General features: G+C 39.1%; 1 protein-coding gene across 6 annotated transcripts in view; it reads left to right on the forward strand.

Annotated features, from left to right (window-relative positions):
- MRTFB (myocardin related transcription factor B) overlaps positions 1 to 20,043 on the forward strand; it is a 99,491-nt gene that overhangs the window by 22,627 nt on the left and 56,821 nt on the right. For 5 of the 6 annotated variants that reach the window (XM_081839569.1, XM_081839573.1, XM_081839572.1 and 2 more), the window contains one exon: positions 10,525 to 10,691. In XM_081839569.1, coding sequence (XP_081695695.1) covers positions 10,525 to 10,691 — 167 coding nt within the window. Of the gene's footprint in view, positions 1 to 6,797; positions 6,930 to 10,524; positions 10,692 to 20,043 lie in introns of those variants that run through there. The other variant, XM_081839574.1, reaches the window with a different exon arrangement.

Here is a 20,043-nt window from a genome sequence, read left to right on the forward strand (position 1 = left end):
TTGCTGACCAAGTTTCCTCAAATTATTCAGTGGGCCACAAAATATTTATTGTATTTCTGTCCTAAAATTTCCAATGGACATCTGTCAAAGAGATAATTAGGTTCATGCTCAATTAGCTTCACAAATGCTATAGCATTAGGCATTCTCAGTCACCAACTCCACCTCAACATGTAATCTTTTGTTTTAAGGTGTCAGATCACTTTTGGCCTAGTTTTTTTAAAACAAGATGAGAATGAGTGAACTAACACACCAAAATAAATAACACGATGGTAGAAAAAAACAAAGAAGGAACTTAATAGGTTTTACCCAACTAAGTTACTCAGGGTAAACCTATTGAAATCAATATATCACTAAGTTAATCATGTATTTAATATTTTGGTATATTTTAATGTAAAAATAAATTTTGGTTCTCACCGATACTCAGTATTGTGTGTGTGTATATCCTATGACCATGATGGTCAAAACAACAATTACCTGTACAATACAACCTATGCTTGATAGGACTAATATGGGATACAACTCAACTTTTATAAGTACTTGTACCCAGTTTATTTTTTTAAGATACGTTCAACAAATTCCAGGAACTTGAAAGTTACCGTATCTGGTCTCCAGTGCTGTAGCAGGGTCCTTCATACTTGCATAATACAGTGTGTCACAAGCAAGAAAGCAGAAAAGGTTAGGTCTTGTATCAATAGACTGAAGGCGTTCATCTCTACGTAGTTCCATCCTTATTCCAGACATCATGATATATCAGTATATTGCGATGTTGAAAACCAAATATTGCTCAGCCCTAGTGATGAGGCATCTTTCCATTGTTAGAATGTGAGTATTTAAGCAGTCAGGGCTCTTCACAAGATCCATTTGTTTATCTGGGTATGAGGTTTCATTTTGCTGGGATATGCATTCATCCCTGAAAAGCAGAGTGTCATCTCTAAGGTGAAGTTAAACCTAGTATGCACCTCCATCAAAGGTGTTGTAATAATCACATGCTGCCACAACTCTATTGCTTTATTTTATGTCATTTTATAGTCAACCCTTCCTTGAAAATGCTAAAGTGTACATTATTCTCTTCCATTCTCCCATCTCTCTCTCTCTCCCCCCCCCCCCCGCCCCCATTTCAGTTGCTCTGTGAGAAAGGGACTGGCCCAAGTTACCTAGTGATCTTCATTTTGGAGTAGGAATATGAACTTGGGCCTCTCTGGTCTTATTATCATATACTTGTCTGACATCCACACCTCTAGCTAGTAATAGAGTCTTTAATTTGATTTTTAAATATCTGTTTAGGGGTCCAGATGGTGCAAAATGTGAATTTATGTTAAATCAACTGAAGAGTAAACATTTTCATTGAACCAAATGCAACCTTTCCTTGTCCCTTCTTAAAGAGGTTGGCAATGGCATATAGAATGTAGTTAAGTGTGAGCTTACCAGCTAAGAAGGATTTTATAATGGATGGTTTTGGTTCCTGGGATTCAAAATTTAATGAATTTAGGCATAATACTCAGCCATGTGCTTATGCAGTTAGGGATTTTGGGTTTTGCTTTTAATAGAATATTAATCTCAAAATAGAAGATGTAGTGTGCATTGAACCTGATGTGATAGTGTGAATTCTGGGAGTTTTCAGTGAAACAAATGTATGAGCAGCATTACTATTAAAGATTCATAGGTGTTCTCAAGACTTAGGTTATAAGCTGAAGGTAGTATCCAAAGAAAATAGCTGTGCAAATATTTATAAAGTCCTCTTTCTGTGTGTTTAAAGCAGGTATGGAGAAGCATGTTTCTCTCTGTACATCATCCTTTAAGGCATTTAAGGAAGAGATTCAATATGCATATTAAACTGAAGTCTAATTATTAACTGAATTGCTGTTTTTGAGTAGCACATGCAAGTGTTGCAATTAAGTGATACAATTAGCTTCCATGGAAGCAGATTCTTAGGTGTTACCTTGGTTGCAAACTACGGTATTCTGCCTGAAATGGATATTGTGTTATTTGTTACAGAACTACTTTAAATTCCCCCTGTTGATCTGTTAACAACTGATCAAGCTTCAATATACAGTGGCACCTCGGGTTAAGTACTTAATTCGTTCCAGAGGTCCATTCTTAACCTGAAACTGTTCTTAACCTGAAGCACCATTTTAGCTAATGGGGCCTTCTGCTGCCGCCGCGCTGCCAGAGCACAATTTCTGTTCTCATCCTGAAGCAAAGTTCTTAACCAGAAGCACTGTTTCTGGGTTAGCGGAGTCTATAACCTGAAGCGTATGTAACCTGAAGCGTATGTAACCCGAGGTACCACTGTACCATACTTTTCTGTGTATAAGACGAGGTTTTTTTTTTACTCTAAAATAATGTTTGAAAATGGGGGTCGTCTTATGCACTGATAGTGCATAGGAGGGACGGGTGATTGGTTACAGCCATGAGCAGGAGCTTGTCAGCGACGATTTGGTGTGTGATTGGTTGCTGCTGCAAGGGCTGCTTTGGATTGGCTGCTGCTGCGGTAATTGTGTGGGTGATTGGTTGCTGTGGAAAGGGCTGTTTTGGATTGGCTGCTGCTGTGGCAAATGGGTGTGTGATTGGTGAGCGGGCACACCTGTTGGATTCTGCGATGTGAGCGATTGTAAGCATTTTCATTCTGGTTAGTGATTTTTGGCATCCCCCCAAAAAGCTTAACATCCCTGGGCAATCCCCCCCAAAAAGCTCAACAACTCTGGGCCATCTCCCTCCATTTTCTTAAATTTGAGCCCCCCAAAATAGGGGTCATCTTATACAGGGTGTGTGTGTTATACACAGAAAAATACGGTATATTATCCTGCATTGATTGTTGTTGTTGTTGTTGTTGTTGCTACTGCTGGAAACTGATTTCTTTTCCAGATAAATGCCTGTTTTGCTTTGTCTCCAAACACAGAAAATTGTGCTACTGTATTTACACTAGTAGAATAAATGTAATTCACAGAGGTTCATGTACAGGAGAGATGTTCTCAAAAAGCAGCTGGAAAAGTGTCCTGTTGTACACATAGGAAACAAACATGAATTTCCTTCCTCTGTAGTTTAATTCTAACGTTTTCCTTGCTTTGTTTGAATCAAGGGCTTGCTGGATGTGAATAAACAGAGCAGCACCTGCAAATTTGTCATAAATGGAAATAGCTTGATAGCTAAGCATAACAATGAAATCATAAAGAAATTTATTAAAAGCTCAGTAAACATCTATCAGCGTTAAGAAAATACATGAAAATACTGTAAAGGAGAGGAAATACTGCATAAGAGTTTATGACCATTTCATGTGGGGATTCCATTCCCAGCCCCCACATGAATTGGCAGGACACATATGAACACACCCTACCCTGTTATGCCTCATTATGCCCTTCTAGTGATGTGTTTTGTGACCCTTTTTGTCAACTCCAGGTTCAGTGTTGTACATGTTTCTTTCAGACGTGCATTAATCAGTCATTGCCTGTATTGTTTTTAGAAATCAGTGATGAATGGCAGTATCACCACCTAAAATATATTTTGGCGTCTCTTTATGAACTGTCAGCTTTGAAGGCCTCAGCATATAGTGTTGGAGAAAATAGTTGGATTTTGCAGAAAGCTAAATCCATAATAGTAGTTTATAAGTGTTTATTGCAGTGTTGTGAATTGGATATTCATGATCTTGGATATGAATGGAATATGGAGTTAGTGTTTCAATTCATTTCGAATCCAGTGTCCACTAATGCTTGTACATGGAATAGCAAAGCGTAGATGTCATGATGTCTGAACTGGACCATTGTTGTCCACTTTCTCTTTCTTGCTGTACATTTTGCCTAAGATATGTACTGTAAAGGTCTTTGGAAGTACTGAGTGCAAAACATCCCCAGCCTGGTGCTTTCCAGGTGATTCCCATCACCCCTGACCATTGACTATGTTGGCTAGTACTGATGGGAGTTGTAATCAAAAACATATGAAGGGTACCAGGTTTGGGAAGGCTGCTCTAAAGGCTAACTACAATGAAACAGCCTGGCACCTTTTTGTATGTGACTTTTCCCTAAGCAAAAACTATGCAAGCAAACTTTTGTGAACTGTACCCATCAGTTTCACTAGCTTTGTTAAGATTTCAGTATTGGAATTTGACAGTTGGAAACTTCCTGTATCTTTTTGGCAGATGCTTGGGCACCAGAAGATTATGTGTAGTGGAATATTGGTGGTCATTAGTGTGTAGATTTGGCGTGTCAAGTAATGGGTGAATGAACACGTGCTGTTAAAAGTGATAGGCCCAGCAGCAAATATTATTTGTATTGTTATTTTTTACCTTCTTTGCTACATAATTCATATCTATTATCCGACTTTTCTTTTGATAGTGAATTAGGGCAGAAAAACCTCAGGTATCTGGGACTTAAATGCCTAAAGATCTGCTTCTGGTGTCTAGGCATTTAAAATATTAAATCAGTTCTGTATAAGGTTGGCACTTTAAAAACTTTGGTGCTGGCTTCAGTCAAAGCTGGTGTTTCCCTGTTTATAAAATGCCCTCCCTAGTGAGATGTGTCTGTCCCCATCATTATTAACTTTCAAGAGGCATTTGGAAACACTCCTGTGTATTACCCAGGCATTTTGGTGACTGAAGAAAACTGTTCCTGGGAACTATGAGATCACTTCATGAAATAATGTTGTTAACTGTAACTGCTTTTAGAATGCTTTTAACTGTAGCTGCTTTTTAAATGTTTTAACTATAATTGTTTTTAGGATATATTAATTGTTTTAGTATTTTTAAATTCTGGGTGTGTTTGCCACCCTGGGCTGCTTTGGGAGGAAGGGTGAGATATAAATGCAATAAATATGAGAACCTGGATAAAAACATAGTGCTATATTTTCTAGTGCTATCTATGACAGTTCAAAACTTGCTGCATATAATTTTTGAATGCTTGTTTTCCTTGGAATATCCTCAGTTGGAGGCAGCCTTGCTTCCAAATACCAGTTGCTGGAAACCACAGGAGGAGAAAGTGCTCTTGTGCTCATGTTCTGCTTGCTGGTTTCCCACAGGCATCTGGTTGATGGGATGCTGTGAGAATGGGATGCTGGACTAGATGGGCCATTGGTCTGATCCAGCAGGCTATTCTTATCTTCTTACATTCTTACATTCCATGTTGAAGGATATGTTTTGGAATTTATGGTAAAGCCATTGATCACTTTCTTGGCCTTCCTATTTTTCACATGCCCTTTGTAACGGTTGTCAAAGAGAGCAAGAGTTATTTTGCCTAATTTGCCTTAGTTCATAGCATTTGTTTTCCTCCAATCAATGCTCTTTTTATATTGCATATATCCATAGCAATAAGAATTGAGAGTAACTGGAGCAACTGTTGCTAGGTACTGTGACTCTGTTTCCAAGTTTATATTAGAATTCATAAGTAACCCTTTATGAATAAAATAAGAAATATAATAGAAAAGGCAAATAAAGCCTAACTTCATTTATATGCAGATAATTTGACATTTCAGTCAGAAGAAATTTGGATTTCCAAAATGCATCTTAGCAAGTGATTAATTTTTGGCATTTTAAACTGTCCTAATTTATTGTTTCCCTGCAGTTTAATTTCAAATGGAGGCAAAGGTACAGCAAAGCTGTTGGTACACTTCTAATTTCATGTACATTTATTAACATGTCTCATTGATTTTAGTGGAATTTAGTTCCATATGAGCATATGCAATTAAATTGAATTTTATCTTATTGATGGAAATGGTGCTGAAGTCACTAAGCAATTTACATTCGTGTAAGAATTTTAATAGGAATTCTGCTCTGAAAAGATTCTCCTAATGATGTATCTATTTCAATGAACATGTGGGAGTTTGGGGAATGTATAATGTCATAAAATGGGAGCAGGGTTATGACAAGCTATGCTTTCTAAAAGCTAATTATTAAGCAGTTAGCAGCTACATATGATTGTAAATTTGATTAAACCCCAAAGTCACTTCTCTTTTTCTATACATGTAAATATAGTTAACCTTAGAGATGCACTTGACTGTTTAGAATGTACAAAGAAGCACATTTTCTGGAACGTAGGAAGTCTCCAAAATCTGCTTTCCTGCTGCCAAAAAATAGCATATAAATTAAGGAAACATGAATTAATGTACTTTAGCAACCCTACCCCTCAGTTCTTTAACCTGGTATTCTGGGCTCCCTATGAATTTTCTTTATTTGAAATCTTATATTACAGAATTAGCTGTGCTTTACACATTTTTTACACTAATATTTCCCAGCCTTTTACACTAATATTTCCCAACCTAGCATGGCCAATGGTCAGGAATGATGTGAATTGTAGTCCAAAACAAATAGAGGGCAACAAGTTGAAGGAAGGCTGCTCTACATTTTTGCTCTCTCCCCATCTGGCAAAACTAGTGGTTGGGATCCCAAACATGTGGTTAGTCCTAGAGGTTTTAACCACTAGGAATTTCATATCTACCACCAGAACCTAACCTCTTTTACAGCTAAATGATGCTCTTGACTCCCAATGTGTATGTGGCTTTGTTTAGTTGAATTATTATAGCTTTAATAATAATAATAATAATAATAATAATAATAATAATAATGTAATATAAAGCATGACCTAGCCAGTGCTATATACGTTAATCTCCAATTTATTTCAACATGTGCTTGAGCAGAGAACATTAAAGCACAGATGGTAGTGGCACTGTGATGGAAGAAAATGTGTTTCTTCTATAATAAAAAACATTAACTGGAATATCTCTGCATCTGACCTACCAGGAAGTGGCCCCTGTGCCACTCTGGTATCCTATGAATCAAACATCAAATGTTACTTCTGGTGTTAAATTGTCGGATTTGAGACTCCAGCACACCATGGGTGAGCAGATGGTTGAAAGCATGTATACCACACATTTTTTTAAAAGTTGACTGTTGAGAAGGCAGCGCTTCAGATGAAAAGCCTTCCAATCTGTAAAGGCTTTTAAAGGTAATCACCTGCACTTTGAACTGGGTCTGGAAACAAATTGGTAGCTAGTGCAGTTCTTTCAACAGGGAAGTTACATGCTTTAAGTAAGCATCTCCATTTAATAGCCTGGCTGTGGGAGTATGGGAGGTGATAGTGGAGTGGCTTGATAGCCAGCAAGATGAACACATAATTTTCTAGCTCCTGGTTTTATCTGCTAATAAATCAGCTTATCAGCTGATGCTTGAACTGAAAGAAAACATGGACAATGAAACAAAGATCTCAGCAACAGTTAGATCTGAGTTTAAAGTCCCACATTCCCATCTGAAATAGATTGGAATTGCTAAGAACTTAGGGAGACAAAACTGAATATTACATGGCAAAGAGCTACCTGAAGCTGTAAAAAAGTGTCAAACTTGTGGGGAACGGGCCAGGTGACAGAGAGTATAGATTGTAAAATTAAAATGGGGAATTACAGTATTCAGGCTTGGACTAAGAGCTAATATAGGGGATGCTGTTAGAAATTAAATGGTCTGTGAGAAATAGAAGGGGAAACGCAATGCACTTTTTACTGCATCAGTTAGAGTTGTCCTGATGTGAAATTGACATTAAGAAAGAACATGACATTAAGAAAGAGATCTCCAGGAGTGGACTACTTATATAATTTCCATACCCTTGCAAATGGTGGTGGTTAGCAACAATAAATCCAAATCTCACTAGGTAATGGGGGTGACACAGTGCCCACCCCTCGCAGCCATCCTCAGCCCACCTGGTGGCAAACAGTGTTGACACATCCTAATGAATCTTCCCGAGTTAAAGAATGGCCACTACACAAATTTTACACTGCTTTTACAGTGGTGTTTCTTGTCAAATCAAGGCCACAGTAGTATATATGAATTTTACTGGCACTCATTAGTGACCTTGGCTAGGACAGAAAGAACATTTGACTGTGGAATAGAAGGCAAGCAAGGCTGGACAATAAAAAATGCTTCAAGATGAGAGATGAGTCATAGACATACAAAGATAAAAGCTTTGCAAATGATACACCCACAGAATCTTATCATAAGCATTTTACTTTAGCTCCTATTAATGGGAGTTTTGAGAAATTATGTAAGAACTTTAAAGGGCTCACTCTTAACTTGATGGGAGGTTATGAAAGAGAATATGTAGCCAGAATATTCCACTTGGGAATCAGAAAGCTTTTTTAAAAATAATAATAATAATATGCTGTTAATATTAGTAGCTCCTTACTTTAGCTGGACAGCTGTTAAGAGTTGTATGGATATCAAGGGTTGTATGGAGACAGTTTGTAAAACAAACCCCAATATTTGATTATTATATTTGCCTTTGTGTCTATTAAAAAGACAAGAAATGTATATATTTGCTCATGCTTTAATAACTACAGGTTTGTATAACAGTATTATAATATTGGTGGTTTTATTTTCAATCCCTTTGCTATGAATCCCTAGTATGGAGTTTACTCTTTCATAGCAGTAGTGTTTTGCGCTGACATTTTCATCAAGGCGTCTACCAGCAGTAGCCAAGAAGAGTCCCTTTTCTGTTCAGTCATTTGCAATCACCTGTATACATAATTAACATTAGTTCTTATGTGGTCCCCATGGAGAAAGGTATTTAAAATCACCTGGGCTTCCTTTGACACCATAAAAAAATTACTCAGATTATGGTTCTAGATTCAGATAGGTGGCCATGTTGGTCTGACGCAGTCAGTCTCTCTCTCTCTCTCTCTCTCTCTCTGTGTGTGTGTGTGTGTATAGTCCAGTAGCACCTTAGAGACCAACTAAGTTTGTTCTTGGCATAAGCTTTTGTGTGCATGCACACTTCTTCAGATACAGATTATGGTGTCTGTGAAAAATGGTACTCAGTTGGGCTGTTCTTAACTTGCTATGTGAATACATATTTTGCTTTATTGTTTTATTGAGAGCCAAACTGCATATACAAACTGAACCTCATGACATTTTTTAAGATTGAAAGTGGAGAAATGGTGAGGAATGGGAAGGGGGGAACTTAATATTTTACCTGATTGCAATTTCCAGTTTCCTTGCATCAGTTCCTCCCTGTGAGGGGAAATATCCAGGGGAAATGGGAAGTTTTGCATTTATTTCTTTTACCTTAAGCGTAGTTTCAATAGATTTTGGGAACTAGGGGGCTGGGCCCAAAGGCTTCAAGATAAAAGAAGGTTTTGCAAAGGGTTCTGAAGTAGGTAAAGGTAAGGTAAAGGACCCCTGGACGGTTAAGTCCAGTCAAAGGTGACAATGGGGTGCTGCGCTCATCTCGCTTCAGGCAGAGGGAGCTGGCATTTGTCCACAGACAGCTTTCTGGGTCATGTGGCCAGCATGACTAAATCGCTTCTGGTGCAACACATAGGTGTTCTAGCATACTGTTTTGGGCATAGGGGGCATCAAAGGAGAATGAACAGAGTTATCTGAGGGAACAGAAGACTTTTGGAAGGAGCTATGAGTGGGCAAAGATAGGTATCCATAGGAGGAGAGAGATAAAGGGGCCATGATGATAGTAGGCTTTGAAGGTAAGAATAACTTGTGGATCTGGGTGTAGTTACAGTGGTGCCTCGCAAGACGAAATTAATTCGTTCCGCAAGTTTTTTCGTCTAACGAGTTTTTCGTCTTGCGAAGCACGGTTTCCCATAGGAATGCATTGAAAATCAATTAATGCGTTCCTATGGAGACCGCTTGCCAGGCTGGCGGTGCGGAGAAGGGCTTTTCTCCCCACCGCAAGCCTTCAGGACAGGTACGGGAACAGAGGGGAAGGTGCGCAGCGCTTCTCTTCTGTTCCCGGGGCTTGCGGTGGGAGGAGGGTTTTTCCTCCCCACCGCCAACATTCAGAACAGCCTTCCGAATGTTGGCGGTGGGAAGGAAAACCCTCCTCCCACTGCAAGTCTTCAGGACAGCCTTCCGAAGGCTGGCGGTGGGGCGGAGAGTCCTCCTCCCGCCGCCAGCCTTCGGAGCAGCCTTCCGAAGGCTGGCGGTGGGGCGGAGAGTCCTCCTCCTGCCGCCAGCCTTCGGAGCAGCCTTCCGAAGGCTGGCGGCGGGAGGAGGTCTCTCCGCCCCACCGCCAGCCTTCGGACAGGTACGGGAACAGAGGGGAAGGCGCGCAGCGCTTCTCTTCTGTTCCCGGGGCTTGCGGTGGGAGGAGGGTTTTTCCTCCCCACCGCCAACATTCAGAACAGCATTCTGAATGTTGGCGGTGGGAAGGAAAACCCTCCTCCCACCGCAAGTCTTCAGGACAGCCATCCGAAGGCTGGCGCGAGCAGCCTTCCGAAGGCTGGCGGTGGGGAGAAGGTCTCTCCGCCCCACCGCCAGCCTTCGGAGGAGGTCCGAGGACAGTGGGGAAGACGCGCTGCGCTTCCCCGCTGTCCCGGAGATTTCCCTATGGGTTTTCGTCTTGCGAAGGAAGCCCATAGGGAAATTCGTTTTGCGAAGCGCCTCGAAAAACGGAAAACCCTTTCGTCTAGCGGGTTTTTCGTCTTGCGAGGCGTTCGTCTTGCGGGGCACCACTGTATTGAATATCTGCTTGTGATTACTTTTGATCCATTTTCACAACTTGTTGGCACTAAACCATCCTCTGTTGTCAATATTTCCAGCTGTTTGAACACAATGGAACACTTGGGAATAGTAGAGCCAGAAGATGATTCAGGATTATTACCACGCCTAGCACCTAGTCCACACAGTGAGGCAGTTGCTCATGAATTTCAGGAACTCTCCTTGCAACCCATCCAATGTTTGCCTCCCCTCAATGAAAGGAAGAATGGTGAGTACAAAATATGACAGATATTTGGTAAAGCTATTAAACAAAACCGAATTGTTACTTTTTTATTTAAGCGTTCTGTGATTTTACACCCACTGAAAAAATGAATATCTGAATGTTGTCCAATAATGTTGCAAAATATGTCATATACTCTATCATAAACATTTATACATGTTTCCCTGCTTGAAATACCAGGTGTTCATTCAGTGCTTGCCTAATGTATTCAGCACATCTGATGAATGCTGAGTACTTCCAAAAATATTAATATCTAGTTCTGGAGTTATCAGTTTTACATTTACTTTGTTGGGCATTTATGGAACTTAGTGGTTGCTAGTTTCATCTCTTCCTTTTCTGTTTCTTTTGGCTAAGAGACAGGAGATTTTAATCAGGGCATGTCTGTTCTAAAACTGAAACATGTTTCCATTTGGTGTGGTCTTCATTCTTTGCATTTGTTTAGCAAAGCTTACATTTGTATGTGGTCATCTGCTGCTTGTTCCCTGTACAGTTGTTTCCTATGTACTTGCAGCTGTGTTCTGAGGCATTTGGGTTTACCTTAAAGAGATACCTGGCTATAATTTGTGCACTCCTAACAGCAAACAATTCTACTGTCTTTTAAAATTTCTATAATAACTTAACATGGAGGCAACTGAGGACAATTTTTGGAACAGGGTTAGAAAGTGTCAAGTAAAGAGCAATAGCAAATCCTACCATCTGAAGCAGAAGCAGTGTACAAGAATAACAATACAGTTGTCAACACCACTGTTTCCCATTTCCTCGTAACATCCAGATTTCAGCAATGCATTTTATGTAGGTATTCCTCTAAAGCTTACTCATAAATGTCTGTTGGTTTGGCTGATTATTGACTGGAACTGATCAGTCAGAACGTAGCTGACCAGTGTTGAAACCACCTTACTGGCTTCTGATCTGTTTAATTTAAAGTGCTGGTCTTAACCTTTAACATCTAAAGTTGTATACCTTTTGGGACCCAAGTTTTTAAAGCAAAGGAACCATTCGCACAAACTTGCTCAGTTAGAAGGATTGAGTTGTATCCAATGGGACTTCCTCTTCCCTTCCTGCAAGCCCCTCCTGAAATCTGCTCCAGAGGATTCCCTCTAGATTTTGAGGGGGTAGAAGGGGAGAGAGGGCAATGTTGTGTTGTGTGAGAGGAGCGCAGTGTTGGATGCAACCAATAGTTATCAGAGGCCCTCTGCTGTCAAAAAGTGAGGTGGATTCCTAAATATCTTCTTCAGGAATGCTCTGCTATAGGATTTGATTAGGTTCTTGCGGGAGGTATTTTTATTGTCTGGACTTTTTAATGCTTTTAATTATTAATCTCTTTAATGCTGCTATTTTGGGGGGGGTTGAGGATGTTTACTTGTGATTGTTAGGTGAGGTTTTACCATTGATCACTGTTTCTTCTTTTTAATTTTGAGGTGGTTTTAATGGCTGGTTGAGCCATCTTGAAAATTAAGTTTTGTAAGGTATGAAGCAAATTCTTTAACAATCCCTTGACAAGTTGCACCTTTTTATAGAGGGGTAAACAGAACCATGAAGAAAAGTTAACACTCTTTAATCCAGCATAGTTTTTCTCATAATGATACCTCACTGTGCTCTAACTGTATCAATTTTATGAGAAATTGGTTCTTCATATAATCAGAAAATGTTAGAGTTGTATCCAGTGTTATTCCTACTTAGAGTTGACCCATTGAAATCAATGGACCTAAGTTATGTCTATTAATTTTAATTCTACATATGTAGAATTTCAGAATGTCAAGTTTTGTGATGAAAAGATCCTTATGTGGAAAAGAGAAGGAGATTAGAGCATGAGAGCAGATCCAAATGCACATTCTATTGGCAGTAATGCAGTGCTGGTAGGCAGCATTTGTATTCCTGTCCTGCGCATGGAAGCATCTTCTCTGAATCAGATATCTTTAGCTACCCTTGTCTGTTCAAACTTAAGCCTTGCTATGCTTATGCATAAATACTTAGCATTGGATGCACCAGACCTAAGAGCAGCATAAATAAGGCTGTAGTCTTGAAAAGCTCTATTAAAAAGAAAGTCTGGCTGAATAGAGTGGGACTTACTTCTGAGAAAACAAGTGTAGGATCATGCTGTGCATGTATCTAATTTTCTTGGCTTTGGCTCTTCAGCATAAGGAAGGTAGCACAGTGGGTTTGTACAAGAAATGCTACCAAGTTGATTCACAACTTGAAAATGAGTGCTTAGATTTTATAGCATCTTATTGGTGATTTATTCTGAACAGACTGGATTTCTTCCAGCACTTCCAGCACTCTTTTCAACCTAGAATTTGGACAGGTATTTATTGTAGTTTCCTTTGCAGCCTGAAACAAATTATTCAACCTCTACGTGTTGTGACTTGATTCTGCAGCTCATATTAAGAGTAAACTTTTTCTGAAAGAAGACACCTTCAGAAAGTTGGCGAGTGTGACTATGTGCAGTGCTTTATTTCATTTGATCATATGCGAGTCAAACTGGTAGTTTCTAGCTTTATATTTTTTTTTAAAAGGTTGATTTGTACATTCAGTACTCAGTTCTTTTATCTTCATTTTCCTATTTCGTTGTGGATCTGTTCTGACAAGAACTCTCCTTGTGCCTTAACAGTACTATGGTAACAACTGGCAGAAATCCATTGCTATTGTCTCATGGAGGTGATGGGCATTCTCACTGCAGTTTTGATACTTGAGGATGTTTTTTGAGGGGCAAGATAATGGACAGTCAGGTTTGATATTAACTTCAAAGGAAGATCTTGATGGTTTGCTTTTTAAACATAGGAGAATAAGGACATTAAAGTTCTCAGGGCATATGGTATGGTGAGGTGCCAGCTGAGGGGGAGAAAACTGGAGCGGGTGAAAAGGGAATTAACCTGCTAAAGCTGTAATAGGTTTCTTGGATTAGGTGGAGGGAATAAGATTTTCTGAGAAATTTGTTATGAGATTTTTTTGCAGGGGGAAATCTCCCCCACTTTGTTTGTTTTGTTTCTTTTTAAAAATGAATTCATCACACTTTTAAATAGTCGTGAGTACAGTCAGACAAAAAAAAAAATACTCTGTTGCTGTTTTACCAGTACATCTGGAGTTTAAAAATAACATCGTACATCATGTCTAATAGAGTTCAGTGGGTCATGGGTACAACCATGAACAGCTTTTTTGATTCCATCATAAAAACACATATAAGGGGTTCGGCTGTCTTCTCAGTCTGGGATCTAATGTGGACTAGGAGACTGCAGGAAATTTTCTGTCCTCTGAACTGTTTGTTGTACACAGCAAGTAGATAAGATCAACATTCCCAAAATGTAATACCTTTAAACATGTTCATCAAAAGGCTTTTGGTACATATCTTGGATTTTGATTCTTGAAAGTCCTTTCCCCTAAGTTTAGGACTGGCAACTTAAATCCAATGTTAGAGATACTTTGTATAGCCTACAGATTTTCTTCAAAGTCCTGTAAACCTCCAGCTTTCCTTTTTGAAAACATTTTTTTAAACTCAAGTTAGCAGGTTAAGACACAATTTCATCCAGGCAGAGACTCTAAATGGGCAAAATATATATGATCCTGAATGACTTCCATATATCATGTTGGGCAAGCCTGTCATACGATTCCTTAAAGTTTTGGCTCATTTCTTTCAGCCCATTGTGTTCCTAGTACATGTCATCTTAAGGTTGAAAGGAGTGACACCTCCAGCTCCCCAATTCCACAATAATGAAATTGTACTCTTGAGATTGGTTTCAAATGCTACCTACACCAGATTAACGTGGTCAGTGTTTTACATATGCTAGCATTTGGGAAGTGTGCAGGAAGGCAGCTTTTCGTTGGTTTGAAGACTGCACATGAGTTTCTTTATTTAGTATTTAAAGCCAAACAAGTATTGTTGCCCAAAGTGAACACGAAGCATTTTTAGTTCTTCATAGTAAAGAAAGCCAATGACCAGTACTCAGTAACCATTTTTTGAAGAAATGAAGAACCCATGGCCTTGCAGATATTGTTGGATTGTAATCCTATCATCCATGATAATTTACCATGTTAGCTAGTGCTGGTAGGAGTTGAAGTCCAAGCACGTTTTGAGGGCCACAGTTTCTTCATCCCAGTATTATTGCTTAAAGAGGCGCATGTAGCCTACATGGGCTTATTACACTAGACAGCTGTGCACAGACTTGTGGGTTTCCGAATGTAGCCCTGACAGAACATTGGTTTTCTCTAATTTAAGCATCAACTAAATATGACACTGATTCAGATTTACTGGTTACACAGCATGATCCAGGGTTATCTCCTGTAACTTCAGTGGATTTTAAGAATTCCTTTTCACAACTCTGTCTATGCTATCCTAGCAGCTCAGTGCCTGATGTTTTGAAAAAGACTTGAGTAGGGCTGGGGGGGGGGGGAATAATGTGATGTGTGAAATAATTTTGACCCTTGGTGAGAATGTACATGTTATCTAAGGGATGGCATCTCTTATGCTATAAGAAATGCGAAGAGAGACTTTGTATATACTGGTTTCCCGTTCAGTCTGTCATTGTTACTAGTACTGCCAGTTCCCACAATCCTAACATTCCCTGGGCATCAGTCAGTGTCTGCAAGGAACAATTTTCATGTGAAAAGCCCACAGGCCAAGACTCAGTAGTCTCTAGAGAGCTGACCTCTGAAGTTGAGTCTCTTCTGACATTTTCACAAGCTACTTGAAGTGATTTCTGCAGATTCATTCCATTTGGTAAACTTTTGAACAAAATCCCTGTCCTTTTCAGTAAGATTTATTAAAGCCATTTCCCCCTTTCTCAGTGACAGAATGATGCAATTAAGATGGGAGATGTGTCTGGTGACTAAGTATGATGAAAAATATTGTTTACTGATTCTTATTTTTAAGAAGGAGTACAAAAAGAGTCCATGGTGTTGTTTTACTTCCAGACATTTCTTGTTGATAATGAAGTATTTTGCTGGTAATTAATGTAATGTCTACTTTTTAAAACTAGTTTTTTTAAAAAAATTATCTTTATGCGGCAAAATGCTAAGTGTAGTGGTTCTTTCTAGATGAATGTTGATAATTTTCTAGTTTCAGTGAAATTACCCTTAGCAGTGTTGTATGCTATTGATGTTCTAAAAATGACCTGTCATTAGGAAAAGATATTGGTGGAATAATTTTCAAAGAGTGGGTTACTGTAAGCGTTGCCAATCCTTTTCTTTCCATGAGCACATTTCAAATTTCTTGCTTTTCTTTCTTCATCCCTCCCCCCCCCCAAAAGTTACAAAGAGAGAGAGAGAAAACACATACAGTTTCCTTTTTCAAGGGTTTGGGGTAAAATACAGCTTCAATAGTGTTAAAATGCATAGGTGTAGCCAAGATTTATTTTATGGGGGGCAGGCTTTATGTTGGGGGGCAGAACTGAGATATCTGTGATGCAATTGGCCAGTTAGTTAAGGATTTCTATTTATTTACTTGATTTAGGTGGGGCAGCTGCCCCCTCTGCCCCTCCTGGCTATGCCCATGTTAAAATGAATCCTCTTGAATTTGCATGATGTTACACAGGGTCCTATAGCAGCAACCATTAAATTAAAGCTTACATTGGCAGACTGCAAAGTAAAAAATCATAGATATGGTGACTGGGACAAAAACACTGATTCAAGGCATGGATCCTCATCATGGTTCATTTTTACATAGGATGTCAATCAGTTATATCTATGCACTTAGAGGTGACTTATGATTTGACGCATGATTTTAGGGCATAGTTTGTAAACAATTACGAGAATCCATAAGGAACTGTGCCTCACATCCATGTTTTTGCACCAAGGCAGTAGTAGAAAGGGCCAGATCTTTGATTTTTATGGTTCAATCAGTGGAGACAGATGGGATATGTGACTTGATAGAAGGGTGTGTCTGTCTGCCTGGGACAGGTAGCCCATTACAATTTCAAGTGGATCCATTTTACTAGATTGTGTGTGTTTCCTTCTCTCTGTTTCTCTGGTACTTTATTTCTCCCAACTCTTGTAGCACCATGTCTTCTCCACATTGCACAGTCTGTTTTCCTCTCTCATTCCCAGTCTCAAATCTCTCCCCTTTTTCTCATACCATATCAGGTGCTTCGCTGTCTGTTCAGCTGCTGATGTGCTGATCTAAGACTTGGAAACCACACAGTGCAAGAGATTACAAAAAGTTCATTGAAAACGAAACACAGCAACACTATTACGCCAACACCACATACAGCTGAAAGAGGAACTGGGAAAGAGTGTCCACCTTTCCACTTCCTGTTTCACATTCATGCATTTCAAGGCTCAGATTGGTAGCTGATAAAAAGCTATATATGTGAAATATATTCTTATGAGGAAAAATTGCCACAAACACATCTAAGGGATTGGTTACTGGGAGCCCAACTCCTCACTTTACTGAATGTTCGCATTTAAGGCATCTGTTCTTTGATTTTAAAGCAGCCATGGGGAGGGCCCAATTAGGATTCGAACAACAGAGCATTGGGGAGAGGGTTTAATTGAGTCCCCCAGAGAAAACCAAATGTCCCTTTTTCCCGGGGCAAATTGCAACTTGGAGGGTTTGATATTGATATTTTTAATTAGGACTGCAGTTTTGGGGGCACAGGCAGCTGCTATTTAAAAAAGAAAACTGATTTGTTAAAACTGTGATTGTACATTTTAACATGATGTGTACTTTAGTTCTGTGTTTTAATAGATCATATATTCTATTAATGTTTTATTGTTTTTTAATTATTGCTTCCCCACCCTATGTGTTTAGCTGTAGAGTCTCTGTCAGGGAAAAGGGCAGATAATAATAATAATAATAATAATAATAATAATAATAATAATAGTAGTAGTAGTAGTAGCAATCATCTATCCAATTTGCTTTACTTCAAGCTGACATTTATAAGGATTTTGCTTTTAACCTTTTATATTATTGTTGCACACCACCCCAATCTCTGAGTGATGTGAGATTCCAGAGGCTCTAGGCAATAGCCAAGGCTTTCATTTTTCATTCAGAATGATGCATAGCAGAGACTGTGGTATTTTTATGATATATTGTTTATTTACACATATACACAAGCTGAGCCTATGAAGGAGGGGTTCACAGCATCAGCACCCCAAGAGGGCCTTGCTTCTCCCATAGCCACAGCCTTAGATTCAAAACAGAAATCAAGCATTGCTCCCTCTCTCTCCTCAGCTTGCTGCTTTTCTTCTACCTAACACCACTTCACTCTCTCTCAACTTTGGCTTTGTCCTTCTAACTATCCATGAGTTGAGGGAGGGTGCCCCACCTATTTGCCATCTCACACTGATCCACTTAATTTGTTCCCCTTAATGGTGATCACCTCACCAGGAAGTTAACCTGGCTTGTACTTTAACATTCGCTGGATCCAGGGGTTAGAAGGGCCTCAGACCAGTGTTTGTGGTCTGTTTGTGTGTGAAAGAGTGGATGTGACCACACCAATCTTTTGGAGGTTTGGCCAACAGTAAATGCAGCCCTTGGGCCAAAAAAAAAGGTTATCCAGCCTTGTTTTATAGCTTTCTCAAGAAAAAAATGAAATGATCAGTCTCATGGAGGCATGCTGAACCACTTCTTTTATCTGAGCTACCCATTCCTTAATCTGTGTTTTTGGTTTTCTGTCAGTTTGAAAAACAACCACCAAAAGGCTTGTTCAGCTTGACATTATGAGGAGAGGGAGAATGGATCCCATAAGATAAGGTCCAAGCAGTATTAAATACTTGTTTGTGCATTTACGTCATGTTTAATGAGGCAATAAAATTGTCCACATATGTTCCTGTTTTCATTTCTCATGTAACTGATACTTGAAATTGAGGCTAGCCATGCTCCCAAAGTTCTAGGCAGACTGGCTTAGTTGAGATAACAGAGGATGCATCATTTCCTATAGAGCCTTTCTTAAGATTTTTAGTGGTTGTTTCCCCTAGCCCTGATGTTTCTTGAGGCTAGAATTGGATGGTGTGAATGCAAACTATTTGTAAATCTGTGGGAAATGTGATGTTAAAGAGATTATTTATGTGGCTTATTTTGTTGATGGCGCAGCAGATGTTGGGAAGAAATAGTGAAGGGCCTTTGAGCAGCATGCTCAAAACAAGCATGCTGCTTGTTGACATTAATCCATAGTTTGTCTTAAGACCAAATGACTGCAGTATGTGGGATTGTCCTTGGTTCTGGTTTGGAAGCTTCAGCATGTGCAGAAGGCAATGACCAAACTGCTTCCCTGGCCACAGACTGTGACTGTGACACACCATTGTTATGACATCTGCACTGGCTGCATGTCTGCTACTGAGCCAGGTTCAAGGTCGTATTGATTTACAAAGCCCTGTGCAATGTAGGTTGAGGGTACCCTGGTAATTGCCCTAACCCTTATATTCCAGCTCGATCACTGAGATCATCTACAGGAGCGCCGTTGGTCATTCCCTATGTTTGTCAGGCTCATTTAACAAACCTTTAGTGTTATTGGCCCAGTCCTGTGGAATTCATCAGGCTCTTCTGTTTCAACCTTTAAATGCCTGCTAAAAACTTTTCTACTTCTCCAGTTTATGCAGGAAATTAAGAATGCATATTTGCATAACAGTTAGCTATTTTTTATTTATTTTAGCACCTTAATTTTTATATTGTATGATTTTGCATATAACTATTGTAAACTGCTCTGATGTTTCCAATGATTAGCGGTATATAAATATTTCAATCAATAAATAAAGCAATATGATTTGTGAACCAGATCATTGTGTTTGCTTACCACCATCATTACAGTCCAAATGGGATTGCTTCATGCCAGGCAAATATATTCTCTTTAACATGAAATAAATTTATCTAACATGCCTTTCATAAGCTTGTTTTTTTAAATAAACAAAAAACCGTGAGTGATAAATTTTACTCAGAGCAGCCCCATTGAAATTAATGAACATAGCTAATTTAGGTCCGTTAATTTAAAAGTACAACTTCATTAAATACCACTCCGTGTTTACTTGGTACGTTAGTATCATGTTTAGTCTTCCAGAAGAAAATCTAGTCACAATTTTAATGATTCTGATATGGTGTCCATAATCTGGGATCTTATCTGGCAGCTACTGAAATCAACTGAAATACTTCTTATTGACTTGTATAAAAACATTGAAATGTTAGTTATCAAATGAATACTAAATGTATGTTTGATTACAGCCTTCTTCATTTGGTGCAGTGCTTCAAAACATACTTCAAAGGGTCAGTTGTAGTTGTTCATCTGAAGAGACTCTCATTAGATCAGACATTTTTGGGAAGGCTTCTATGTCACCTTCCTGTTTACCATGTTTACGGTACCATGCCAACATACCATTGTGAAACACTGGTCTGTATGAAATCCTACTCGACTTCTTG

The sequence above is a fragment of the Podarcis erhardii genome (assembly GCF_964252035.2).
Source record: "Podarcis erhardii genome assembly, chromosome: 14".
Classification (NCBI taxonomy): domain Eukaryota; kingdom Metazoa; phylum Chordata; class Lepidosauria; order Squamata; family Lacertidae; genus Podarcis; species Podarcis erhardii.